This window comes from Durotheca rogersii (assembly GCF_024521655.1).
Source record: "Durotheca rogersii strain YMJ 92031201 chromosome Unknown GGS23scaffold_11, whole genome shotgun sequence".
NCBI lineage: Eukaryota > Fungi > Ascomycota > Sordariomycetes > Xylariales > Xylariaceae > Durotheca > Durotheca rogersii.
In genome coordinates this window covers 918,887-944,275 of record NW_026251242.1, presented here as the reverse complement: position 1 = coordinate 944,275, position 25,389 = coordinate 918,887, and the positions used below count along the sequence as shown (strand labels likewise).

Below are 25,389 nucleotides of genomic sequence, written 5' to 3'. Positions count from 1 at the left end.
GAGATAATGGACGCCGCCTCGCCCACGCGGCGCGCTATGCGGTTATTTTGCATTTCCCTGATTTTAGCATGGCGCCGGGCGTTCGGATAAAGCTTAGGATATACAGCAACGAGCAAGATGGGCTCGGGTACCTAAAAACCTTCGATGCATGAACTCGGCGGACGGACACTGGAGCCCACTTAGCCTCGCGACGCATCTTGCCTTGTGACAGACGGACTAAAAAAGGCAACCTATTTTCGACCAGAGCCCACAGGTTTCCTGCTCTGGCAGCGAAGTTTTCCGTGGACACGACACAGATAGCACGCTCCCTCCTGACCACACCGACTTGTGCAGGCGCTCAAGTCTACAGTGTGTTGATAGGCATGATTCCGATGCTAGCATCTGTCTAGCTACCTCGCACGCCTAGGCGATCTGTCAAAGCTTCGCATACATCTGATCACCGGAGACGCATCGATGTGACTCAGAGTGTCGCGTGCCGCGGTAATTTCGTCGGTAGACAGCCAATAATTAAGTCTAAGCTGTGATAGGCAAGGCAGAGTATGCGTTGGGGGACGTCGGCTTTTTTTTTTTGGTTTTTATTATTAGTATTCTACAGATGAAATGTCGAGATCGTCGGGCCGTTTTGCTGTGGCTCTTCTCGAAGACGGGACGAGCGACCTCAACGGCTTGGGGTTACCGTTCTGAGCCGGGATAGGGGACGTCCAGTCGAACTCGACGGGCTTCTGTCTAGCCTCGGATCGACGTACTGGCGACCGCCGATCTTCGGCCGGAGATCATTGGTCTGGGGCGGATCGGCGTTTCCGTCGATCGAGGAGAGCGTTCGCTTGCTGGACTGCCATCATGTACATTAGGTAGACCGTGAGCGTTTCCTAGAGACCTAGATATGCTAAAGTATGTACACCAGGTCAATCAATCACCTACGACTGGAATAGTGCGGTACGAAATGCGGTAAAGGGTGCAAAATTCATCAATGCGAGGCCTCTCCCCCAGCCAATGCAATAATGGTGACTCCGCGCTGACAGGCAGGTACTTGTCCAGGCACCTGGGTCAGGTATTAAACGAGGCTGGCAGCCAGCTCATGCAGGTATTTAGGTACGTAGAGATTGGATACAACAGGCATCGCGGAACAGAGATTGGTTATGTATTTATCACGAAGCCCTTATGCAAGACGGAGTGCAATATACCTACCGTAAAGAGGTCCTATATAGCGTTCTCCGTGCCCGCATAGGGCATCGCGTCTAGCTCGCAACCCTTCCCTCTCCCGTCCCTGTATTCACCTCTACCCCTCGCCGTCTTCTACTACGCTTGCCCACACCCTCCACTCCACGTTCTCATCGCCTTCGCATTCGAGGACGAGACACACCTCGAGGCTTGCTCTTGGTTTAAGTTTGCGGTGATCCCGCGAGTACCGGGGGGTCGACTCCGGCCTCGTTATGCGCTTACGTCACTCTACGATAGACACTGTCCAGGCCTACTGATAATATCGAGCAGCTCGCCGGCTTAAGACAGCCTCGCATTTGTTCCCGTGCCGTCTCTCACGTCATCTTCGCCATGAGTGAGAGATTGTCAGATCGTAGCCCCCTGGATGTTGCGCCCCGGCCTGGTATCGACGCGAGGCTAAGCTCGTCCGTATCCATCTCTACCTTTGGTGACCCGCGACTCTCGTCTACGCAGTCTCTGGTCCCCTCGTCTCCTTTCGAGGAAACCGGACGCCGGAAGCTTCTGGTCATCTACATCCATGGGTACATGGGTAGCGATGCCTCTTTTCAATCCTTCCCTGCCCATGTGCACAGGTATCTCAAGCTAGCCTTAGCCGACACTCATGCCATACATTCCAAGATCTACCCGAGATACAAGACCTATAAAGCCCTTCGGGTAGGTCGCGATAGTTTTAGTAGTTGGCTCGCCCCCCATGAGTCGCCGAACACCGACGTTGTGCTTGTCGGACATTCCATGGGCGGATTGTTGGCTGCCGATGTTGCCTTGATGGCAAGTATTCCAACTCCCCTCTGCTGCATGGCTAGCTGACCAGCCGAGCTAGCTTTCGGGTAACCAGCACGAGGATAGATATTTCCTACATCGCATCCTAGGGACTATCAGCTTAGATGCGCCACTGCTAGGCCTCCATCCCAGTGTGATTACCACGGGTATCGCTAGCCTGTTCCAGCCCAAGCCAGACGTAAAAGACCTGCCGGAAGAGCCGATACCTGAGGACGAATCCACCCAACCCTCGTATTACGCCCCTTCAACACACGATTCCGTCTATTCAGGCCCGTCTAGCACGTCTCAGGCGTCACTGTCCTCCTCTATACCCTATGGCATGACATTTGATCCTAACTTCAACCCGTCGTTCATGAACGACATACGTCTTCAGGATAGGGGTTGGTGGGGGAACATCGTCCACTTCGTCGAGAAGCATAGCTCGGAAAATATACTAGACGCCGCTACCTCTCACATCATGTCTCATTTAGAATATGGGGGGGCCCTGATGGATATCGCCGGCCTCAAGGCACGGTATGAAAGCATCCGTCGGTTAGAGGATGTGGATGACCTGAAGCACCAAGAGTTGCCTCATATACCGCCACGGGTCCGCTTCCTCCAGTATTACACCGTGTGCCATGGACCTCCCAAACAAACAATTCCCCGGAAGCCAAGTCTCAGTCCAGAAACCTCCAGTATTCCAAGGGAACCGCGTAGCCCTACATCCACGACGGAGGTTCCCAGTCGAAGTCGCAGCAATACCCCGAGTCTACGGACCCGTATGGATGCCATTCTGGAAGAGGGTATTTCACCTCTGGATTCCCACGAAGCCGACAGCGACGGAAGCCTAACGTTACTTTCCCCTCAACCGATCTCTGAAGGGGATCAACCAATACCGAGCTCCTGTCCATCTCTCCAGTCGCTAGAGGGACCCAGAGACAAGCCCCTAGAAAGTTACATACCTGCTTCCGGATCTTTTGTGAAGGTGAATGATATTGAGGTCGATTGTCCGCAAGATCATTCAGGTTTATCACCCCAAGGATCTTCGCAAAATGGTGTGATCTCAACGGCCCGTCTGGGTGATTCCATGGCATCTCTAAATCTAGATCTTCCCGAGATTCCAGAATTGCCTACCAAGCCTGAACCGCCAGATTTAGACCGGTATCTCGACAAAGAGACGAGAAAACAAGCCGAAAAGGAGGCGAAGCGAGCGGAAAAGGATTATGCGAAGCGCGTGAAGGACCGCGAAAGGACCATCAAAGAGAGGCAGAAGATCATCGATAAGAGGAAAAAGAAGCTCACGCATGAAACGGAGAAACGGGAGAAGGAAGAAAAGAGGCAGCGTCGGAAGGAAGAGAGCGCTGCCGTCAAGGCAAAATCGTCGGTCTTAGGAGAGGGATCTGTAGACACTCACGATCCCCCGACTGGATATCCTGACAGCGCTCCAAGTGAGCGAACACAACGAGAGCTGAACTCGAATACCGTGCCGCCTGTGCTAGGCCCACAGGAAGAGGGGGAGGATGGAATGAAACCGCCGAAGAAATTAAAGAACCGGAAATTTTGTAACCTGCCGCCCAAAGTTGACGGGGAGGTCGATTCCAAGTGGATTAAAGTTTTTATGAAGGATATGGATCAAGTCACTGCGCACACGAGCCTGTTCTTCAGAGGGGAGCATTACGAGAGACTAGTTGGTGACGTTGGAGAGGCCATCGTGGGATGGGTGCAGGAGGACATGACCAAAAGGGCCATTCTTGAGTTGAGAGATTAGATGGTGTTCACGTGGATAGGGACTCGGGGATGTCCCGATTAATGATACCACTTCATATGGCTTCCATTTAGTTGCTGAGTGGAGTGGCCCTCAAGGAGTAATGGGGAGTAAGCAAGTACACTCATCATAATTATCAGTAGCGGAGTTGGTCTCGTCGCGTCTCGAAAGGGTCGAACTTACTATACACCATTGGCAATTGAAGGAAACACTGGGTTCGTGTGCGTGTGCGCTCTCAGGTCGGCTTGATTCCTCGGACAGCGCGAGAAGGCGAATACAATGGGTTCGGCGACACCAGCCGAGATTACGATGGCTACTTGAAGTCATAACCAAGACACCAGCGAGGCAAGTCTTTCTCTTATTTTCTCTCTTTTTTTATACTATTATTTGAATTTCAGATTTTTATAAACTAATTTTAACTCCCTTTTTTGTCCCCTTTAGTTCCTGCGTTCATTTCGTACGTAGACTCTAGATGAATATCAGGGGGGGCTCCTGCTCCCTGGCCGGCTCGTCCCTCGGCGGGGGGCGGGCCTTGTGCTGGGAGGGCCCGCGCGGCAGCCCGACGGGGCCTCGGGGCGGCGGCGGCGTGCGCGTCGACGAGGTCGACGGCGACCTCACGCGAAGTGGCGGCGGGGCCTCGGGCGGCAGCGGCGGCAGCGGGCGGTCGAGCTCGGCGCCGGCGAGCGTCCGGTGGCTGCGGTGGCTCGCGACCGTCGGCGCCAGGCTGTTGCGCCGCCCGCTGCGCGACCGGCTGCGCTCGCGGCTCTGCTGTCGGCTCTGCGGCTGCCGCGTCTGGCTGTCGGCCCGGCTCCGCGAGCGGCTCGGGGACCGGCTCTGCTGCCGGCCCGCCGCCGCCGCCGGAGGCCCGTTCTGCGCCTGGCTGTTCGACCGGCTGTGCGTCTGCGACTGGCTATCCGCGCGGCTATGCTGCCGGACCTGCGTCTGGGCCAGGCTGTCGGAGCGGCTGTGCTGCTGGCTGCTGAGCAGCGGCGTCTGGCTATTCGCGCGGCTGTGTTGCTGGCTGGGCGGCTGCGCCTGGCTGTTCATACGGGTGTGCTGCCGGGGGAATGGCTGCGTCTGGCTATTCGAGCGGCTGCGCGGCGGGCTGATCAGCTGAGTCTGGCTGTTCGAGCGGCTCCGCGACCGGCTCGGGGACCGGCTCTCCTGCCGGGCCGGCGGCTGCTCAGGCCGAACTAGTAGCCGGCTGCTACGGCGCACCTCCGGCTCTACCTCTGTCATCTCCGACGCTGTTGTGTTCGCCGTCTGCGCCGTCGGGGGGCGCGAGAGCCGAGGGGGCGGGGGTGCGGTTAGGCCACCACCAAGATTGGTGCTGCTAACGCTGGTCCCGAGGTTGCTACTACTGAAGCTACTGCTAAGATTGCTACTGCTGAAGCTGGTGCTGAGATTGCTGCCACTGAGGCTGCTACTTAAGTTTCTGTTGTGGTTGCCGGCGAGGAGGTCCATATGAGATGAGTCGGACGACGACGGCAATTCGTATATGGCGGGGTTTCCATATACGCCGTACAAGCTGCGCTGTTGCTGCGCCTTCTCCTGCTCTTCGCGTTCCAGGCGCCGCTTCCTCTCGCGCTGGAACCGTTTCTGCTTCTGGCCAGGGGTCTCGATGATAACAGAGCCGCCCCAGCTGCTCGTCGTGTCGTTCAGGTTGCGGTTGCGGGTCGAGGCTCCCCAGGGCATCATCTTGGGGAACATCCGGGCCAGGGCCAACCTAAGGGCTGGCAGGCAGGCGCAGACGATGGCGAGGTTGTTCTCGACGCCGGACCAGAGCCCGAGGTGGATGCCGTCGGTGGACGGGTCCGCCGTGGGGCTCAACTGCGCGATCGAGGCGAGCCGCATGGCTGACGCCACGCACACAACGACCCCGATTCCGAACACAGCCATCAAGGCGAAGCGCTGCCGCGGCGCGATCTTGAGGCTCAGGAGCAGCGGCAGCGGGATGCCTAGGACGATGAGGTCGAGGAGCGTATTCGTCGCCGAGGTGACGAGCATAAAGAGCGGGAGGTTCATGCACTTGCCCTCCTTGCTCTCGAAAAAGAGACTGCCATCGCTATGGTCATTTTGTATTTGCACGCCATCCGGGTCGAATCGAGCGCCGGGCGGCATCGTCCACGAGAGATGGATCGGGACACAAGCGAGCACGCCACCGAAGAAGAGCGTGAGCCCGAAGAGGCCAAGAAAGCCGAGAAGCACATAACAGGAGCGCACGAAGGTCCGGCTAGACCATATGCGCAGGTACGATGCTACGATGGACATCTTGACCATAGCGGATGAGAGGCCCCAGAGGGGTGGCGAGATCCATAACGCCTAGAGAGAAAGACCGCCTCGTTAGAAATGTGGTTACCTTGCGTACGAGCGGATATGGGGACTCACCTGTAGCGCCATTTCCCGATTCCGAGGCGTCAAGCTGGACAGCGGGTCACCGAAGCCTACCGATATGGCTAAGTGTATATTGTTAGAAGGCTGTAAATTGTGAAGGTAGGAGGACATTGGCTTCACTTACAGAACATGTTCGCCGTGTATGTTCCAATGGAACAAAGCTGATCGATACCGTACTCGTCAGCCAGCTATCCCCGGCATGCCTCCTAGGGGGGTTGGGAGGAGATAGTAGAGGATGGGTGAGCAAACTTACTACGGCTCCCATGCACAGCCAATCGTCGGCCCCGTGGTTCCTCAGCAGCGCGACACGGACATAGAAGCGTAGTATGACGGCCAGGACGGCAAGGGCCAGGAAGGGCGTGACGGCGGCGACGAGCGGCACCGCATTCTGGGAGACCTGCATCGCCGCGGCGAGTTTGCTGCCGGTGCTGCTGGCAGATAGCTCGCCCTCTTCCTCTCCCACGCTCCCGCGTTCTTTACTTCTTCGATCGTCGGCACCGGTGCTCCTATCTCCCGTCCTCCCTATCGGTATCGGTGTGTGAGAGTTCGCTTAGGGGGTCGGCCGGCAGAGGCAGACTGGCAGGCGGGTTGGCGGGTTGGCAGGCTGGCTGTCGGGCCAAATCGGCATGGGGAGGGTCTAGGAATTAATTATCTATTGAGATATGGAGAGCAGAATAAGAAAACCCCGGGGACATATCGTGGGCCTAGGAGGAGGAACGGATATAAGTGACGATTCGATGTGCCGATGGTGCTACCTATCTATCTACCCTTCGCCGTCCAGTTATTCCGCCCTCTACACCGTCTCCCTGCCTGGCCGGGTGTTATCTAATTATATCACAGAGGGTTACGGGAGGAGGCAGAAGGGCCGTCGTGAGACGGCCCACACATCAGATACCACGGAAGTTGGCGGTGATGGGTGGTGGCGCACTCCAGAACACTGTCCAGGGGTGAGATGGATTAGACGCATCCACGTACCCACGTACCCATCAGATCAGCAGCGGAGAAGAGGGGAGGGAGAGGGAAGGATGAGGGGGGAGAAGGGCTTGGGAGCGGACGCCATCGGGTTCCGTGTGCAGCCTGGCGGTTTCTGTATCCTTCGATGACGACTGGGCGCTGGCCTTCCTATTGGGGGGCTGCCACTACGACGTCGATGCGTGGCGACGGATCGGAGCCGAAACCAGACGGACAGCTCTTCGTTTCGTCCTGCTCGCTGGAGGGACCCTGGGCTGTCCACATCTCTTTGCCTCCTTTGGGCAGCCCCAAGAGGAATTGTTTCGATCGCGGGTCGGTGAGAGAGAGAGACGGAGAGTGCTCTAGCTCAGCCTCCTGCCTCGGCTAGGTCTCCTACCGGACACATCTCCAGGTCGAGGTCGCGTGCGAATCAGGTAGATGCTCACAGCGGCGGCGTGCCGTCCACACGTGTCGGCCCCGGTTCGGGACCGCCATCGAGACTGGCCCTGGTCGCGTTGCGTACACGATCCTACAGGTGCTTGTCCATGCCCGAAATGGTCAAGTAAGACGTCGCGAGTGGCGCTAGCCGAAGGAGGATCGAAGCCACAGATCTCCAGGGGGGAGACTCTCAATATAGAAATATGGGAATGTCTTGTGATTGGTTTGTCGGATGGCTCCTCGCCTGGGACCCAGGTCTTTTGTTTTCCTCTTCCTCCTCCCCTGTTCCTCTCTCGCTCTTCTCGTTCGCTCTCTCTTGTTTCGTTTCTATTTCACGAGCCGAGAGGATCACTAGGTGTATTGCATTTATATTGCTCACGATGCCGCGCTGGCAGGAAGTGAAGATCGATGCCATGCCAATTCCGACGGACCGGGCGATTCACCCACCGGCTTGCCTCGAGCCGGCGATAGTAGGGCAAGCCACTTCCAACATTTGTTGGCAACACGACGCGTATGGCTGCTTGAGAAGTAAGCAATAAGTAAGTCGGAACCCTCCCATTGCGCATGGCTATCCTGTCTCATAGTTACAACTGTTTTTCGAGGCGTCCGTACAGCTACCTAACTTGGCCATCGGCGACAGCAGTGCCAAGCGATGTTACCCAACCCCCTTAAATAAATGCTCATGAAACCACTTCAATACAGTACCTAACATTTCCTGATTAGAGATTGAAATTCGGACCCGAAAGCTGCGTAGTAACATATCATGCGAATTGCTTTGCAGACTCGCCATCTGTTATTAGGTAGTAGGCAGGCAGAAAATTGGTGCCTACGTCGGCGAAACGCGCTCTCATTGCGCACGCCAATATGCAACTCGTGCATGTCGCGATACATACGGAGTGTGGACTGCGGTAAGGTGCAGCACGCAAGCCGCCGGCGATTCGCAAGACATAGCAAATAATATAGTGATCTAGCCCATGAGGAAGCTATTGACGCTCTGCAGCGTCGTCCTGCTCGGATTCGCATCCGGGAAAGTCGTCATGATACGGCTGAGCTGGACCCTGATGTCACTCTTAGTGTAGCCGGTCGAGGGCGGGCGGGGGCAGTAGTTGCCTTCGCCGTCGAAGTTCTGGCACAGGAGCGCGAGCGCGACGCCGACCGACAGGTCTTTTCCGGTCTCGCAGGCGACCAGGACCCGGGGTTCTAGCGCGCCCGCGCCCGCGCCCGCGCCTAGGTCCTCCCCAGCATCAGGACCTTCTGCCGTCGGTGACGCGGGCTCGAGGAAGCGCCGCACGAAGTCGCCGATGCTGGGCAGGGCCACGCGCAGATTACGGCTAGCGATCTTGTTAGGCTTGCCCACGCCCACCTCTATCAGCCGCGGGCTCTTAACCCACGAGCTGGGGTCGGTGGCCTCGGGGCGCAGGGCGACGACGCAGGTCGACGGCGGCGGCGACGGGCCAGCAAGCGGCAAGCAGGCGACGAACAGGCGCCGTGAGACCTGCTTAGGGGACGGCACGCTCGCGTCGGCAGCGTGGGCGGCGACCAGCGCGCGCACGAGACCGGGCAGTTCCGGGTCGGGCGTCGCGAGGAGGAGCTGCTGGTGGCGCCAGAAGACGGGCGGGGTGAGGCCGAGGGCCCAGTTCTCGGTGTCGTCGGCGGCGCCCTGGATGTAGCCGCGCTCGCTCATCTCGGCGCCGGGGACGCGGCGCGAGCTGGTGCAGCACACGACGGGGTGGAAGGCGTCGAACACCTCGCCGGCCGGCGCGAGCGGCGACTCGGGCGTGACCCACAGGGGGCGCAGGGGCTTGCGCAGGCGCCGGCGCAAGGCCGCGGCGTCGAGGCCGAGGGCGCGGAACGCGGCGACGTGCTCGGGCAGCCGGGCCTCGATCTGGGCGTGCTCGGACGGGGCGACGGCGGACGGCGGCGTGTAGAGGGCGTGGGCGGCGGCGGCGTCGCCCGCGTCCGGGAACAGGGCGCGGTTGAGGACGCAGCACCAGACGGGCACGGTCTTGCTGAGGGCGTCGGGCATGCGCTTGCCGCGGCGGGTGGAGTCGACGACGAGGCAGCCGTCGCAGCGGCCGATGAGGTCGAGGAGGTGGAGGTTGAGGCGGCGGGTGCTGAAGCGCCACTGGCCGGCGTGGCCGTCGGTGCTCTTGAAGTAGGCGGACGCGGCCCTGGCGGCCGGCGCGACGTACCAGCTGCCGCAGCGCTCGTTGGCGACGAGCGGGCGCGCGAAGGCGGCCGCCGCCTCGGCCACGAAGTCGGCGTCCTCCCGGATCGAGCGCAGGCGGTTCGCGACGGAGAGGTTGGACCGCTTGAGGTCGCCGAGGACGCGCGAGAAGTTGTGGTTCGCCTGCGGCGGGAAGATGAGCTCCGAGGTCGTAGCCATGGGATTCTCGGGTCTCGGCGTATCGTAGCAATGCTGATGGATATGTATATAGGTGTATATATATAGGTATGTATATGTCTGTTATTAGTATATATATTTCATGATATGTGTATGCATTCAATATTATAAGATTCAATATTATGGTAACATGTGACTGTTGCGACGGTTGCGTGCCACGCGGCCCGCTTGGAAAATTGTAGGTATGCTTTCGAGATATTTCTGAGTCGGAGCCGGAGGACTCGATCGACTCGGTCGACGCCCGTCCGAGTCCCCGTGTGGCGCGATCAGAACCCCCCCATGTATACCTTAGGTACCTAGCGCATAGGCGGGTGGGGAAGTTAGGTACCTAACGTCCACTACCTCTGGTATTCCTCTACGGTTAGGTACTGTTGCGAATAGGGACGTAGGTACTTGGGTAGGTAGGTAGGTACATCGGCCGGGTGCTTTGCCGATGGGTAAGCACAGGTAGGTAAGAGGTACCAGTTGAATCTAAGTTTAGCTACGCGCGGCCTTTTCTGGCTGCGCCCATGTACTTATATCGGTACGAGTGTAGGTACCTACCTAGGTACGTAGGAACCTTATATCGGGCACTTGCAGGTACAGGTAATATCTGGTAGGTACCTCCTAACCTGGATATACATGTACCCTGCACACCCAAGAATAGATTAGGTAGCTGTTCCAGCACCGCGGTCGGTAAGACGGAGGGCGGATTCATGCCGACACGCCCGTGGTCCATAATTACCTAATGTGGAAAGTGGTCGGTCGGTAGTGGACATCATCACAATCACCCATTACAAAAACACGAGCCAGGAACAGGAGATAGGTCATGTTGCATTATCTCGGTTATGATCCGAGTCCGTCGTGTATTCCTCTTAAATTAATACCTACGCTGGGCTTGTTTTTTTTTCTTTCCTTTTCTCTGCGGTTCAGCATGAAGTTACGCACCTATCCACTGCTCGAGACGTACGTGTAGTTCTCGACCCCAACCCCCGTCACAGCCCAGGCCACATAGCTGGGTCTCCAGGTTCGTTATCCTCTACATCATATACGGCTATGGGAGTGCCATGTCTCCACAACGCGCTGGTGGTGGTGACGAGCCGCCTCGCTAGCATATCCCTGCTAGGTATTAAATACCTACCTAATATTCGTACACCTCGTTTCCCTTAGGTGTCATGCCGCTGTCACCCGGCCTCGTGTAAGCCTGCACATGTTCCGTTCCGTATACACCTACCCTTTATCGCTTAGCAGATGACCTCCGCCTTCACGAGCACGGCGTAGTCGTCGTTGTCGCAGTCCTCCCTGAGCAGGCACGGCGACACCATCAGGTCCACCGCCGTTCCCGAGCCGAACCTGCTGCGCACCTCCATCGTCTTCTCGCGCACGGGGAACCCGCGCGTGAGCCGGCTGCCCGGCCGGTCCGACATGAGCACCAAGCAGCGCGAGCGGTGGAGGTCGGCCGCGAGCGCCGCCGCCGCCGCCACGATGTCCGCGACCGCGCGCTCGAGCTCGGGGCGCTGGCGGTCCGCCGCGCCGGCGACCTGCTCCGCCGCCTCGACGATGCCGCGCGCCGTGTCCCCGAGCACCTGGGCGTCGGGCTCGCAGGCGCGCCGCAGCAGCGCCGCGGTGCGCGCGCGCCAGTCGCGGCGCTCCTCGCCCTCCGCCCCCGCCGTCCCGAGCGCGCGCTCCACCTGCGCCGCCGCGCCGCCGAGCTCCCGCCCCCACACCCGCCACGGCCGCGCGAACAGGCACGTGTGCAGGTAGCGCCAGACCAGCGCGCGCAGCAGGTACGGCCTCGTGCGCGCCGTCGCGTGGTAGTCGCGCCAGTGCGCCGACAGCTGCTCGAGCTCGAGGCGCACGCGGTCGTGCGTCTGGAGTTGTTGCTGCTGCTTAAGCCGCTCCCCTGGCGACCCGCTGCCGCCGCCCCCGCCGGAAAGTCTGCGCGCGAGCGCGCGCACGCCGTCCCGAACCGCCTTCCAGCGCGCGACCGCTTGGTCGTCGGTGAGCGCGGGGACGAGGGTCCGCCGCAGCGCCGCCCCGGGATCGCCATCGCCGCCGCCGCCGCTCCCCGCGCGTAGAAGCTGCTGGTGCAGCGCCTCGCTCAGCCTGGTCTTCTCCGCTAGATCGTCCGTGAGCTTCTGGTATTTCGCCTCGGCGTCTCGCATCCGCGCGCGGGTGATTGTGACCGTCCCACCGTCCCCTCCCGGCGGCCCCTGCAGCTTCTCTCCGCCATCAACGCCCCCATTCGCCCCCCGTAGTCGGTTGTTGTCCGTCTCCAGTTGTGCTATCCTCGCCTCCAGCTCTCCTTTCTCCTGCGCCCAGGCCTCCTGCGCTGCCTTGTGGTCTACCCGCAGCTGCCGCCACTGGCGGGTCTTCTCCGTGAGCGCCCCCTGCGTATCGCTGAGCTGGAATCGCAGGGACTCCATCGCTGCGTGCGGCAAGTGACTAGTTAGCGACGGGTGATTCCCGAAATTTCTTTCTTGCTTGTTCTTTTTTGGGACCGTTCTCCTATCGTCGGTCACGTCGGTTTCCCGTCTACTAGCAAGCTTTTGTTGGGTTGCTTCCAGAAGGTCGTCTCCATTTATTGAAGCGGAACGCTTTGAGGCCTCTAATATTGGGTTAGAATAGCGTTCACGCGATAAAGAGCAGGCGACCGAGCCAAGAACACACTTGCTGTCTATTCCTTTATCTTCCACGCGATGAAAGCCAAGCTTGCAACGCAGCTCCCACTTCCTTTACCGCAGAACATAAACGCTGTACTGCGTTTTGTTTTCTGTCGAGGTACCAGGTACTCAGCAGCTGGCCTCGTAGGTACCTAAGGTACCTAGGTAGGTACTTGAATACGATAAACAACGCTGGAGTAATATTAACGCGCATATCTTGTTACCTGCCCAACCAAAGTCGCCAGAGCATATCGTGCTCTGCCATAAAGCAAAAGCCCGCTTCCGTTACTGGCCAAGGCCGTTCAGTGGTAGAAGGGCGGCAACGTTGTACCTAAAGAAGATTATGGCGAGGTCAGAGGGGCTTCAGGACCTGGCAGAAACGACCGGGTTCTGCGGGGGGATTTACAAGAGGTGAGGAGCACGGAGAAGGCACCAGGGCACCGGAACCGGGCAGAGAAGAGCCCATGCTAGCTTTCGATGCTTGTTTCTACCCATTTATTTCCCTTGCTGCGCGTAAGCGCTCTATAGACAAGGCACCGGTTCAGGGCCTGGGAAACAACGTGCCCTGTAAATGGGCTTCTGATATCAGGGGAAAGCCCTCTGCGAGAGAAGAATAGAGGAACGAGCTAAGAACTGCCCTCATAAGGAAGAGGGACGATACAGAATGAACCGTACCACGCACAGAACGAAGAACAGAGATGCTAGATAGGGAGCCATTAGCACCCCACGAGAGGTTACGGGATAGCCTCCCTCAGCGGGCAGTTCCCACGGGCGTTAATTAATGCTATTTCGATACTTAATCCAGGCTTACAGCCACTAGTTGAAACCACATTTCCTGGAAACAAGATGATACGTGAAGTAGTGCTCTCCCACAGAGTAGGCGTATTTGGGATTGCTTGAACAATGCGACACACCTACATGGTATTATTTTCCAGTCTAGAACCCGCAGGTCATCTACCTGTGCTAATAAGGATACCGAATAGGGGACGTCACACAGCTACACTTTCGTGACAGGATGGTGGTCTGAAATGCCCCGTGGATGCATTCCAATATAGGTCTTGGGAGGTATGATAGGCATTAGGGGGTCAATAAATTCGATGGGCAGCGCTCTGAAGATGTTATGATATGTCGCATCTACACCTTGGCAAATATTGCGGCTCCACGCTGCCGCTTTACGTGGCCTGTTTGTATCGGTTGGTTATGATGGTCCGTTTGCATCGGTTGGTTAAGATGGCCCGTTGGGCGTGTTTCTCCCTAATGCCACGACAAGCGGCTAGCCAATGTGGTTCGCCATCGCCTTGTTGTTCTCGCAGCTCCTCTTCTTTTCCTCAAGAGTTGGCCTCAGTCCAGCATACATATCCCCTACCCCTAATCTCCCCTAGGCTTCAATATAAACCCCAAAGCTGTAGAGGTAGTCATCTAGATTTCTTAGCCGACACTCGCAGAAACGCTGTTTCCATCAAGATGACAAGGATCGATGACGAATCTGGCCTGGGTTGGTCAGAAATGGCCCCTGACAACTCCTCGGCCCCTCCCCAGATGCCTGCACCAACCAGTCCTCAACAAGACCAGCCAGAAGGGAATACCAATGATATTGACGATACTGACAACACTGGCGATACTGACAACACTGACGATACTGATGACACTGGCGATGAATACCCCATTCCCCTCTCTTCGGATACTTCCCGCGCTAGAGCATCCGCTCCACTTCTCGACCGTATTATTAAATATCCATGGGGGTGGGGGAAAAAGGATGTCTTGATTGCTGTGATGGGGTACGAGTATATTTAGCAAATCCACAAATATGTACCAGTCGAAATGAGGCACTTACTGTTTATAGGATGACCGGGTCAGGAAAGACGACATTTATCTCCAAGGTGACCGGCCGGACAAATCTGAAGATAGGCCACGATCTTACTTCATGTACGCCCGCTAGCTAACCCGGAAATACCCCCACTCTCATCTAATTATGTGATTTAAAAGGTACTCAGAAGATAGAAATCGTCAAGACTAAAATAAACGGCCAAACTGTCCGCTTTATCGACACCCCCGGTTTCTCAGACACGTACCTCTCCGATGCTGAAGTCCTCCAGATGATCGCCGAGCACCTGAACGATGCCTACTCTCTGGATATGCGTCTGTCAGGCATAATATACCTCCATCCCATTTCGGATAATCGCTTCACCCATCATGCTACCAAAAACCTGGACATGTTCCGAAAACTGACTGGAGAGGGCAACCTCAAGAACGTAATACTGGCGACTACTATGTGGGGGAAGGTCACCATAGAGGAGGGCGAAAGGCGTGAACAGGAACTAAAGAGCAAGTTCTGGGACGTTTTACTAGCATATCAGGCTACATATTCTCGGTACGATGGATCCCCCCGCTCAGCTAAAGACATCGCGTCCAAGCTTTTGAGCAATAATACGCCCTTTTACGCCCAGCTGCAGGAGGAGATGGGCAGACAGAAATTGGCAATCAAGGACACCGCCGCAGGCAAGGAGGTAATGTCCGAGATCTTGCGGATGAGGGAGGAGCATCAAAAACAACTTGAAGAGATGAAGATCCTGATGTTGCGGACTGCAGCCGAGGAGAACAAGGTCGCTCTGGCTGCTCTCGAACAGCACTACAAGGAGATGTTGAAGGCCATGGAGAAGGTTCACAAGGACGAGAAAATGATGAATGAGAATAAAATTAGGTCTTTGACGGAGAGGATTAGCCAACTCGAGAGCAGACGCGGAGGGGGAGGGGGGGGGGGATCTAGCTGTGTTATCTTGTAGCCTTCTGGTTATGGAGATTGGGACAGCTTTACTTTCGGTGCGTCTGATTGATAGTATGTCGAAAGGGAACAGACAGAAAGGGTTTGGGAAACGGTCGAGTTTGTTTACTGCATGGACCTCTTAGGGACCTTCGAAGTGTAGAGGGTTCATGGTTGGATCAGAGGGTCGGAGAGTCGCTCGTTATTAATAGTGCAATAGAATGAACCTCGGTCTGCTGACGCGGGTTTCGGCCTCTTCTCTTCTCTTGATTCACTAGGTATTGCCGGCATCAGAGAGCTACCGCTCTGGCCGATAGGTAGATGGTTAATGGTAGAGTCCTTCGCTATAATGGATGGTGAACCACTCCTTGCCCCCTTCACCAGAGGAGGTGGTTGTCTGTCATCTGGGTAATTGTGTTCTCTTCACAATTAAGGGGCAATCCTGTCCGGCATGGCGTGGCTTGGGTACCGAGGCAATCATCTGACACAGCCACATACCTATGATTTTAGGGGGTTCGGTATCGAGTTATAGGATGCAGGCTTTACTAGTATGCGCAATATCGTGATATGCGTAATATGCGTATAATGGGTATCCGAGATCCACAACTGCCCAAGTACCTAATCTTTTCCCTATCGCATTTATCATAAGGTAAGGTACCTCATTGCAACACATTCCGAGCTTCACGCCACCAGCCCACCGCCTCGCCGCCCACGATATTCTCATCATCCCTCGACCGACTCCCTCGCCGCCTTCTGTCTGCCCTCGCCGCACCGAGAACTACGAGCCGTCAACTTTTGATGGTCCTCCCCTCTTCGACTTCCCATCTCCTCCGCCTCGCTTTGCCGGCATGAGCGGGCGGCTGATAGCGGCGGCCGGGCGGCTCCAGGGCATGCGCTCGGCCACCGTTCGAGCTGTACGTCAGTATCATCACCACCCTTCTAGCGGGCTTCTACGAGCCGAAGCTGCCGTCCGTGCAACCCGGAGACACATGCGCTTCCCCGTCAACTCGTTCCATAATGCCGTCATTGTGCGGAACGCCTCCTTCGCCCGATTCCTGCCCCGGATAGTCGTCAAGTTTGTCAGGATCCCGGCCATGGCAGGCGGGGTGATGATAGGTGGACTGGCCTGGATACAATACCAGGCTACGCGTACGTCGATAGAGAAACCACTTCTTGCGGCTTGACGTCGTGGGACTTTTGCTAACCCCAGTCTTGCAGAGGCCGGAAACTACGCCTGGGATGTAATCCACAGCACGAAAGATGCCTTTACGAACGGGGCAACAGTCCTAGTTGGTGGCGTGAGGGGTATTGCCGACCAGACAGCGCGAGGCTGGCAAAATACAAAGGAGCAGATGGAGCTGCCGGAGTGGATGCAGAAGATGCTGAAGGTGCAGGAGGAGATCGGCAGCGGAAAAGGAGACGAAGGGCCGGGGGGAGAAGAACCCCCCAAGCAGAGCAGAACGGGTGCCGCGGTCGCAGCTGGCGCGGCGGCGGCGGCGTATGGCTACGACCAATCTTCCGAGGAGGACCCGCGAAGTGCGGACGAGATGGCCAAAGATGATCAAATGATGGTGCTGACGAAGAAGATGATCGAAATCCGAAACATCCTTGCCAGAGTTGGGCAGTCGAGTACGCTCACCCTACCGTCCATCGTCGTAATCGGTTCCCAGTCATCGGGGAAGAGCTCCGTGCTCGAGGCCCTCGTGGGGCATGAGTTCTTACCCAAAGGATCCAATATGGTCACCCGGCGGCCCATCGAGCTGACCTTGGTTAATACCCCCGATTCGGATGCCGAATATGGCGAATTTACAGACCTAGGCTTGGGGAAGATCTCGGACTTCTCGTCAATCCAGCGGACTTTGACCGAGCTCAACCAAGCCGTTCCGGCCAGCCAGTGCGTGTCGGACGACCCGATCCGACTCTCCATATCGTCGCCAAACGTCCCGGATCTGTCGCTCATCGACCTCCCCGGCTACATCCAAGTCGTGGGACAGAACCAGCCGATGGAACTCAAGCAGAGAATCTCAGAGCTCTGTGATAAATACATACAGGCCCCGAACGTCATCTTAGCGATCTCTGCCGCGGATGTCGACCTAGCTAATTCGACCGCTCTGCGAGCCAGTAGGAGGGTTGACCCGAGGGGTGAAAGGACGATAGGCGTCGTGACCAAGATGGATCTCGTCGATCCCGTACGAGGTGCATCGATATTGAGCGATAAGCAATACCCGCTGCGGTTAGGCTACGTAGGCGTCATTCCTCGCGTGCCGACGGCGACGGGCTTGTTTAAAAAGGGCAATGCAAACCTCACGTCTGCCATCACACGAAACGAAAACACATTCTTCTCAGCTCATCCTCTGGAATTCGGCGCCGACTCGGATATCCAAGTGGGGACATCGACACTCCGCAAGAAACTCATGCACGTCCTAGAACAGACCATGTCGGCCAGCCTACAATCCACAAGCGACGCTATACGGCAGGAGCTTGAAGAGGCCACATACGAGTTCAAGGTTCAGTACAATGACCGACCGCTGTCTGCCGAATCGTACCTGGCCGAGAGTCTGGACGCCTTCAAGCATTCGTTTAAGCGGTTTTCCGAAGAATTCGGCAGACCGGAAATGCACGAACTCTTGAAGAATGAGCTCGACCAACGGATGCTCGACCTCTTGGCAGCTAGATACTGGAACAAACCTGTCTACGACCTCAGCGTCCCCATCGCCGAGCCTAACAGCCTCGCCGACCTGCCGAAAGCCGACCCGGACTCCCTCTACTGGCGGCGGCAGCTTGACGCCTCGACCTCTGCCCTTACGAAACTAGGCGTCGGTAGACTTGCCACCAACGTGGTAGCGAATTCGATCCAGTCCCACGTCGACGCTCTGATCGGCCAGTCGACCTTCGTGAACCACCCGTTTGCGCGCCAGGCGATTACCGAGGCAGCCTCGAGCATCCTGAACGACAGGTTCTACAGCACCAGCGACCAGGTGGAGAACTGCATCAAGCCGTTCAAGTTCGACATCGACATGGAGGAGCGCGAGTGGACGGCCGGCCGCGAGCACGCCCAGGGCGTCCTGAAGAAGGAGCTGGAAGCCTGCGAGGGCGCCATGAAGGACCTGGAAGTAACGGTGGGCGGGCGGAGGAAACTGAAGGAGGTCATGACCTTCGTGGATAAGGCGAGGAAGGGCGACGTAGTGGTCGAAGGAGATCGCCACGGCGCCGGAGGGTTCAGCGCCGAGCTGCTCTCTCGAGGTTTGTACCGTCCCTTTCTTCTCTCCTGCCGTTGTTCTCTCCCGGCCCCTCCGCTGACCGTACTCCCCTCCTCGTCCTAGGCCGCGAGGCGGTGTTCCTGCGGGACCGGGCGGACATCATCAAGATGCGAATACTGGCGGTGAAGTCGAAGCAGTGCGCGAACATGAGGAACAAGTACTACTGCCCGGAGGTGTTCCTGGACGCGGTGGCGTCGAAGCTGGCGTCGACGGCGGTGCTGTTCCTGAACGTGGAGCTGCTGTCGGAGTTCTACTACAACTTCCCGCGGGAGCTGGACATGCGGCTGGGGCGGCACCTGTCGGACGACCAGGTGGAGAAGTTCGCCAAGGAGGACCCCAAGATCAAGCGGCACCTCGAGGTGATCAACCGCAAGGAGCTGCTCGAGCTCGTGCTCGAGAAGATGGAGAGCCTCCGCCAGCTCGACGGCCTCGAGCGCGAGCGGACCAAGGGCGGCGGGAAGATGAAGAAGAAGAGCAGCGAGAAGGAACGCGGTCGGTGGGGGCTCTTCTGAGTAGGCTCCCCTTGTTGCTATTTTTCCCTCCCTCCGCCTCTCTCCCCCTCCTCTCTCTCCCCCTCTTACTCCCTGTTCTTCACTGGCTCACGATCATCATCATCATCATCATCATCATGACACATATTTTGACTTTTTTTTTATGTTTGTCTTTTTTTTTCTTCAGGTTTATTCATCTGCCTCTGTAGGTGACCCTGGACACGAATCGTTACGACAACCGGAGGTTTCGGGAAGAAGGGGGGGCGGGAAGAGGCACAGGGAGAGGGAAGGAATGGGATGGGATGGGCAAAGGGGAGAGAAGGAGTTATTTCTCTTAAAAAAGAAAACGGCACTGTTGGTTTTTGTGTGCCTCGCGCCCGTTTCGCAGGGCCGCGCTTCTCAGCGGCGGTCGGCCGCCCCCGTCGGCTCGTCCCCCGCTGCTCGTGCGTGTATATATATCTCTAGATAAAGGTATAGCATTCACCTCCCACGGCTGCGACACTGGGCCAACCGATATCAGGCTCTGACGATAGTATAGAGCTACCGACGCCCATCGACACGGGTATATGGATTTATTTTTTGTTGTTGTTCTCCTGCGGCGAACCTACCTCTTGACCCTTCCCCCGTCCCACCCCCATCCCCCCCCCTTTTTTTTGTTTCTCGCGAAAGAATGTCAGGGGTTGTCTTTTTTTTTTCCCCCTTCAGCGGGGGAAGGGGGAGGAACCCAACCACATACCCGGCATGCAGTGCGTGATATACGGCTACGGCTACAGCTTTCCCGCGCCCGAGCGCGCGTTCGAGCCCCGTTCGCTGGCCCCGATAGCTACTTACCTAGCTAGGCACCTACCTACCTGACAACCCTGCCCTAATCATCGTTACCTCGACCCCGGCCGGGACGGAAGGACAGCAATCCCCAGACGTCCCCCCTCGGTACGTCCGCGGGGGTGGGACCTGAGACGAGGTAGGGTTCGGTAGGTAGGTAGGTAGGTAGGCATGCATGTCGGCTCGGGCAGTGCGCGCGCGCGCGCTGGGGCGGCGAGCGCTGGGCGTGCCGTCGAGGGGACGGGGCTCGCTCGCTCGCTCGCGCGGGACCTCTGGCCACGGCCCCAGCACTACTATACGCCGGGCCGCGCGTCCCAGGTCCCGCCCGGCGCGCCTCGTTTCCAGTTTTAGCGCCCGCGGACCGGGTGGAGGGGGGAGGGTACGTATAGATGGTTGTAGGGACGGGATCGCGCCCGGGGAGGAGAGAGAGAACATCCGCCGAATTACACGTCTACGTAGGGGAAGGGGGTCGTGTTTCGAGACGCTTGGATATATTACGTGTAGGCAGGTTCTTATTAGGTAGGCAGAGGAGGGTGAAAGGGCCCCCCCAGGCGACGGAGCACGCGTATCGAGCGGGTGTATGGATCCGAGCGCGCGCCCGCAACACATCAACTTGGTACCAGTCTGTGGTATGATTTCGTATTTATTTTTCAATATCAAAAAAAAAAAAGAGATTAGCCTGTCATTGCGTCTGGCTGGCTGCTGCGTTGCGACGGAGAGCCGACAGGGATCCCGCTGGGAAAGTAGGCAATACCAATATTAGTATCGTCAGAGCCTTGCCGTGAGGAACACGCCGCAAGTTTAATTAAATACCACACTCGCGCACACGCCCGCGGAGGGACAGGTAGCATTGGCGTGGTGAAGGTGTGGTGGGCGGTATTAATCTCTCGCTTCTCGCATGCTGCTACAACAGACAACCGTGTTACGCACGCGCAGATTACAGAAACGGATTTCCCCAATCCCCCCGCCCCCCCCCCCTATCGGGCCGGCGCAGGGGTACACTTCACACAGGAGACCCGGAGGCGGACAGGTTCTCGACCCGAGAAAAAGGCGACCGGTCAGGCCAGCAGGGTAAGCTCGGCGCGCGTTGCCGCGTCAGATCGCGTCGCACGTACTTGGCCGCCTGCAATCTCGACTTGCTGACAACCTCGCGCCGCTTTGGGCTGCCATCGATCGCCTTCTCCACGCCTGATAGGCTGAGACGCATGCTACATGCACGCGCCTGCGGACGTGGCGCCGGCAGCGCGAGCACGACGGGTGGTGGTGGTTGTGGTGGTGGTGGTGGGTGGCACCGCACATGCACGCCCGCCGTACCACCCGGTCAAGGTGAGGTGGGAGAGAGGGTAGCAAGACGAGCAAGTCCATGACCCACCGGCCGAGCACACGACATCTCTCGCGATACCCGCCACACTCGGACTCAACCCTAACGCCGCTACCCCTAGGCTACGCGCTTAGTTTCGGTGCGGCCCGACGGTACTCTACCGCGCCGTGATAACCAAGGCGGCTCGACCAGATCCTCCGCTGCCTTCCAGAAACCCGAGCAGACGGGATGACCGATCGTAGCTCAGTTGCTTCGCAGTTCGGGATTCCACGCGACTAACCCCCTCCCCTCCCTTCGCCCGCCCGTCAAAATCACATCCTAAATGCGCCGCCCACAGTATTGGTTCAGCGCAGAGTCACAGTCGAAATACAACCATCAAGTCTATAAAGTCCATTAATGGTGGGGGGGGGGGGGTATGGGGAGGTTGAGGGTGGTCCAACTCGCGATGCTCATGTTATGCTACACGCGCGTCAAAAGGACGACTCGTCATCTATATCTTCTTCTCCCACTTTTTGCTTCGTTCATGTCGGAAAACAACTACGACCATGACCGCAAAGAAAAACGCCTTGCTACACCTTGCCGCCGTGAAGCCATTCTATCGTTAGGTTGTTTTTTTTTTTGTTTTTTGTCTATACTCTCTTCCCTCGCTTCGTCTTGCCGAGAAATTTCATGTTCTAGATCCTTGGTACCCGAGCCCCAACCTCGTCATGGTGCGGAGCCCGTAATAAAAGCGGGTGTTAAGGCACAGCCAACCCACGGAACTCGTTAATATGGATGGATCTCCCTTTCCTATAGAGCCATTCCGAGCACTCGAGCTGCCTTCTCTGAAGTGGTGTAGTCAGGTGCTCTTGCGGAGCTCTGCACGGGGCTATCCGGCACGGCAATCTCCGTCTCTGCTTGTTGCTCGGCAGGGTGAGGGTGCTCGCCGAAGTTGAGCGAGCGCCGTTTTCTCTTAATGTTTCCCTGAGAGGGTGCCCTGGCCGCCCTTACGGAACGGGCCTCCGGGGGCGTCGTGGGAAGGTCGCTCGGAGGGGCACGTATATCGGAGGCGGTCTCAGAGGACTCGAGCGGCGTCTTAGCTCGTATCGGCGCCGACGGAGCTTCTGGCGTCCGACTTCGACCAACGCCGGCGGGAAGCAGCGGGCCGAAGATGCGTCTGTGATTGTCTAGATCGATGTTCGGGGCAGTCAAAGGGCCGGCTACGCGCGGGATCGACTTCTCGTTCGTGGTAAGGCCTTTAGTTTGGGCAAACGCCGAGGATCGCTTATGGTACGGGTCGCGATCCGAGTACCCGTCGATAATGGGGTTCACCATGACAGTCTGGCCATGGATCGTGAGGATCGAGTTGGTAGGCACATTGACCCAGTTTTCTACTCCCCTATCAGCATCGCACACCCATTATATAGCAGCTCGTGGAGGGTGGCAGTGGTCGCGGTGTACCTCGTTCAAATGTCAGGGGTTCGCTGGCGATAAGGACGATGTCAGCCCCCTTGTCGCGCCGCTCCATCTGGTAATCTCGATCGCCGCCGGCGCACGGCCTGCTCTCCCATTGAGTACCCGACGAGAAGTAGAGGCTGGCCGCCTCGTCGGTCTTGCTGCTCACATATCGTGTGCAGATGATGCTGTGCCCGTCGGTGACGGCGAAGTTCAGCAAGCTTCGCGTGTCTACGTTCTCGCTCTGGATAACGCTCTCGGGTATGGCCATGGTGAGCTCGTTGATGACTTCGATGGTCTGCAGGAGAGCCCTGCGGATGATGGCCGGACCGAAGCCGTTCTTGGGCTGGGAGCTGGGGTCGACGCCCAACCGCTGCAGGCGATCAAGAAACAGGGCAAACGCCCATTCGCTATCGGTGCCGCCCTGCACTACGAGGTACCACTTGTCGTGCAATCGCTCTCCGAGCTTCCGCTTGATATGCTTCCAGCCTCCGAGGCCGCCGTTGTGCATGAACATCAAGCTTCCGTGGTAGAAGGGGTGGCAGTTGTCCTCGCTGAGGGATCCCTCGGTGGTGGCTCGAACATGGGCGAAGACCAGTCGCGAGGCGGTCTTGGAGGCGATGCGGTGGAGGTTGGTGCAGTTCCAGGCGGGGATGGTCGAGGTGAACAGGCAAGGGGCCGCACCCAGTTTCGGGTCCGTGTAGAAGCCGATGCCAAAGCCGTCGGCATTGTTCTGGCCACGACGAGTATCCTGCAATGGGGGCGATGAGAATTAGCCATGCACACGTACCCTCTGCCTCTCTCCCATCTTCTCCCTCTCTCGTTTGTCTTATTCTCGTGTGCTGTTCTTGTTTATCGGAACCGGAAGGAAACCCACCAATCGCAATCGCGAATCGAATGACTGTTTGAGGATGGAGTGCGTCGGGTCGAGGATCAGCTTCGAGAGCAGGATCTCGTCACTGCCTCGGTAGACCTGCGATCGGCTTCTTGTCAGTTGAGCGCACTTGGTGATCGGCGTAGGAAAAAAAGAATTGCAATTGCCTACCAGAAAGCGACACATCCTCCTTGCGCTGGCTGGCGGGCTCGCGATGAGAATGCGGTTTGGCGGTAGGTTGGTCCGGGTGTGGTGTGAAGGGTAATGTAATTGGTATATAAGAACCGGCGAAATCGGGTTGCGGGTGATGGTAGCGGTGCCCGGTCCAGCTGGGTAGGGTTGAAACAATTTCGTGATCGTTGACAGGTCGAGCGGATTCTAGGGTGGGAGTCCGGACAGGTAGGGTGGGGAGGATGTAGAGGAGAAAAAAAGGAAATAATAGCGACAACAGCAATAGGGGGCGGCCTTTGTTAAATGATCATTCCGGTTGATTGGCTCCTTCGTTTTTCCCTCGTCCTCCTTTCTGTCGGTCCTGTTTGTTTCGTTGGGTGGCGTGCATAAATTACTGAATGGCGAGATTGTATATATCAGGAGAGTGACGGCGCAGCGTTGTTCCCTGGTTGGTTGCTGAGGAGATTCTGGGAAGGGAAGCGAGAGAGAAGAAAGCCCGGCTTGGTGGTACCGAAATAGAATAGGGAAAAGGAGAGAGAGATAGGCAGACAGGTAGAGAGAGAGAGAGAGAGAGAGAGAGGAGGGAAGGGCGGGAATAACAGAGAGCTGCCTTGTCAAGAGATGAAGACGGACGATGGCGATGGCGATCAGAGGTTGCGGCTTGGCCAGGTTGTTGTTCCTCGTCTCCTCTTAGTTCCTGCCTCATTGTGACTGCCTGGTTGTCGCTTTTACCTTCCCTTCTATATACCTCTTTTACTAGCCTAGCTCGCCTTCCCGCCTCTTCCCTCCTTCCTTTACAGGTCCTAGGTACCTACCTGGCTGCCCACCCAGTACCTTCACTCAAGCAGGTAAAAGCATGTACCTAACCTAGTAGGAGAGGTATACACCTTACCTTGGGTAGGTACGTACCTGTAGCCTATAGGTATAGCGACCGTCCACTCGATTCGATTCGAGGTACCATGCCAACCTCGCCTAACATAGGCATGTATGTACGTATATCTGCCCCTGGCTGCGCACTACGCCCCGAAGTTCGCCTATGTTCACAGAATGAAGTAAGGATGTGCGTAGATGGGTAGATCTGCTGAGGGTACCTGGGGCGGTGGTGCGAATGGACGCATGCATGTACACGTTGTAAGGAGCCGTAACATGCATTTAGGCACCTTCTCCACATCCTTAACGGCCATAGCAAGACCACAGGTACCTACCCATACAATATAGTAGGTAGTGTACCTCTCATGGGTAAGTATCCTAGGTACCTAGGTAGTTAGGTAGGTACGCAAGGTAAATCGGGGGCCGAGGACCCTTCGTGGGCAGGGATTGTTAGTGTTGGCAGCCGCAGGTGCCCGGGGTACATACAGACAGCATGGGTTCCAGGTCCTATGAGCCACCCACCTGAACTCCAGCCTTCTCCGTACCAAGCTGAGCAAGGGGAGGAGTCGTTATGCCGGAGGGGCATCGGCGATCGTTACATACCACCTACCTACCTACCTATACTCATATATAATGGCATACCCGCGTATAATGGTTGCGTTTCGCTGGTACCTATAGTAGGTGGTGCTGTGTGTGCAAAATGACATGGAGTGACCAGGTTGGCGAGAAGGGACAAGTAACCAACCCATACTATCTCCTTACCTTAAGTACCTATAGTCTGTCCTTGATGCAGATACATATAGGTAGTTAC

The 25,389-nt window shown here is 57.3% G+C and overlaps 6 protein-coding genes across 6 annotated transcripts; 3 read left to right on the top strand and 3 right to left on the bottom strand.

The window, feature by feature from the left end:
- The first annotated feature begins 1,167 nt into the window (after positions 1–1,167).
- GGS23DRAFT_570188 (uncharacterized protein) lies at positions 1,168–4,250 on the top strand. The gene is made up of 3 exons (XM_051516495.1): positions 1,168–1,989; positions 2,042–4,090; positions 4,187–4,250. Exons 1-2 carry the CDS (start codon positions 1,552–1,554, stop codon positions 3,746–3,748), a joined length of 2,145 nt encoding a protein of 714 aa, XP_051371634.1. The 5' UTR covers positions 1,168–1,551; the 3' UTR covers positions 3,749–4,090; positions 4,187–4,250.
- Positions 4,251–8,212: 3,962 nt separating this feature from the next.
- On the bottom strand, positions 8,213–10,397 carry GGS23DRAFT_610068 (initiator tRNA phosphoribosyl transferase). The gene has a single exon (XM_051520305.1). The coding sequence runs from the start codon at positions 9,912–9,914 to the stop codon at positions 8,496–8,498; it is 1,419 nt and encodes a 472-aa protein (XP_051371633.1). The 5' UTR covers positions 9,915–10,397; the 3' UTR covers positions 8,213–8,495.
- Positions 10,398–11,155: 758 nt separating this feature from the next.
- GGS23DRAFT_597226 (uncharacterized protein) lies at positions 11,156–12,337 on the bottom strand (the record flags this gene model as incomplete). The annotated part of the gene is made up of 1 exon (XM_051518592.1): positions 11,156–12,337. The coding sequence occupies one exon, from the start codon at positions 12,335–12,337 to the stop codon at positions 11,156–11,158; it is 1,182 nt and encodes a 393-aa protein (XP_051371632.1).
- Positions 12,338–14,519: 2,182 nt separating this feature from the next.
- On the top strand, positions 14,520–15,523 carry GGS23DRAFT_75711 (uncharacterized protein). Its single transcript, XM_051521249.1, has one exon. The coding sequence runs from the start codon at positions 14,671–14,673 to the stop codon at positions 15,355–15,357; it is 687 nt and encodes a 228-aa protein (XP_051371631.1). The 5' UTR covers positions 14,520–14,670; the 3' UTR covers positions 15,358–15,523.
- Positions 15,524–15,992: 469 nt separating this feature from the next.
- On the top strand, positions 15,993–19,342 carry GGS23DRAFT_570176 (dynamin family protein). The gene is made up of 4 exons (XM_051516494.1): positions 15,993–16,484; positions 16,554–18,578; positions 18,659–19,107; positions 19,274–19,342. Exons 1-3 carry the CDS (start codon positions 16,184–16,186, stop codon positions 19,105–19,107), a joined length of 2,775 nt encoding a protein of 924 aa, XP_051371630.1. The 5' UTR covers positions 15,993–16,183; the 3' UTR covers positions 19,274–19,342.
- A 2,262-nt stretch (positions 19,343–21,604) lies between these two features.
- GGS23DRAFT_570166 (N-terminal nucleophile aminohydrolase) lies at positions 21,605–24,444 on the bottom strand. Its single transcript, XM_051516493.1, has 4 exons — positions 23,709–24,444; positions 23,541–23,636; positions 22,670–23,414; positions 21,605–22,599 (listed from the first exon to the last, which is right to left on the bottom strand). Exons 1-4 carry the CDS (start codon positions 23,721–23,723, stop codon positions 22,019–22,021), a joined length of 1,437 nt encoding a protein of 478 aa, XP_051371629.1. The 5' UTR covers positions 23,724–24,444; the 3' UTR covers positions 21,605–22,018.
- Between the last annotated feature and the right edge of the window lie 945 nt (positions 24,445–25,389).

Bases quoted from the DNA above. Each gene is read 5' to 3' on its own strand.
- GGS23DRAFT_570188 (XM_051516495.1), top strand. From the start codon at position 1,552: ATGAGTGAGAGATTGTCAGATCGTAGCCCCCTGGATGTTGCGCCCCGG. The intron at 1,990-2,041 runs GCAAGTATTCCA...CAGCCGAGCTAG, and splicing joins CTGCCGATGTTGCCTTGATG to CTTTCGGGTAACCAGCACGA.
- GGS23DRAFT_610068 (XM_051520305.1), bottom strand. From the start codon at position 9,914: ATGGCTACGACCTCGGAGCTCATCTTCCCGCCGCAGGCGAACCACAAC.
- GGS23DRAFT_75711 (XM_051521249.1), top strand. From the start codon at position 14,671: ATGATCGCCGAGCACCTGAACGATGCCTACTCTCTGGATATGCGTCTG.
- GGS23DRAFT_570176 (XM_051516494.1), top strand. From the start codon at position 16,184: ATGAGCGGGCGGCTGATAGCGGCGGCCGGGCGGCTCCAGGGCATGCGC. The intron at 16,485-16,553 runs GTACGTCGATAG...CCAGTCTTGCAG, and splicing joins GATACAATACCAGGCTACGC to AGGCCGGAAACTACGCCTGG. The intron at 18,579-18,658 runs GTTTGTACCGTC...TCCTCGTCCTAG, and splicing joins CGCCGAGCTGCTCTCTCGAG to GCCGCGAGGCGGTGTTCCTG.
- GGS23DRAFT_570166 (XM_051516493.1), bottom strand. The intron at 23,415-23,540 runs GTGGGTTTCCTT...CCCCCATTGCAG, and splicing joins TCGATTCGCGATTGCGATTG to GATACTCGTCGTGGCCAGAA. The intron at 22,600-22,669 runs GTACACCGCGAC...ATAGGGGAGTAG, and splicing joins ACCCCTGACATTTGAACGAG to AAAACTGGGTCAATGTGCCT.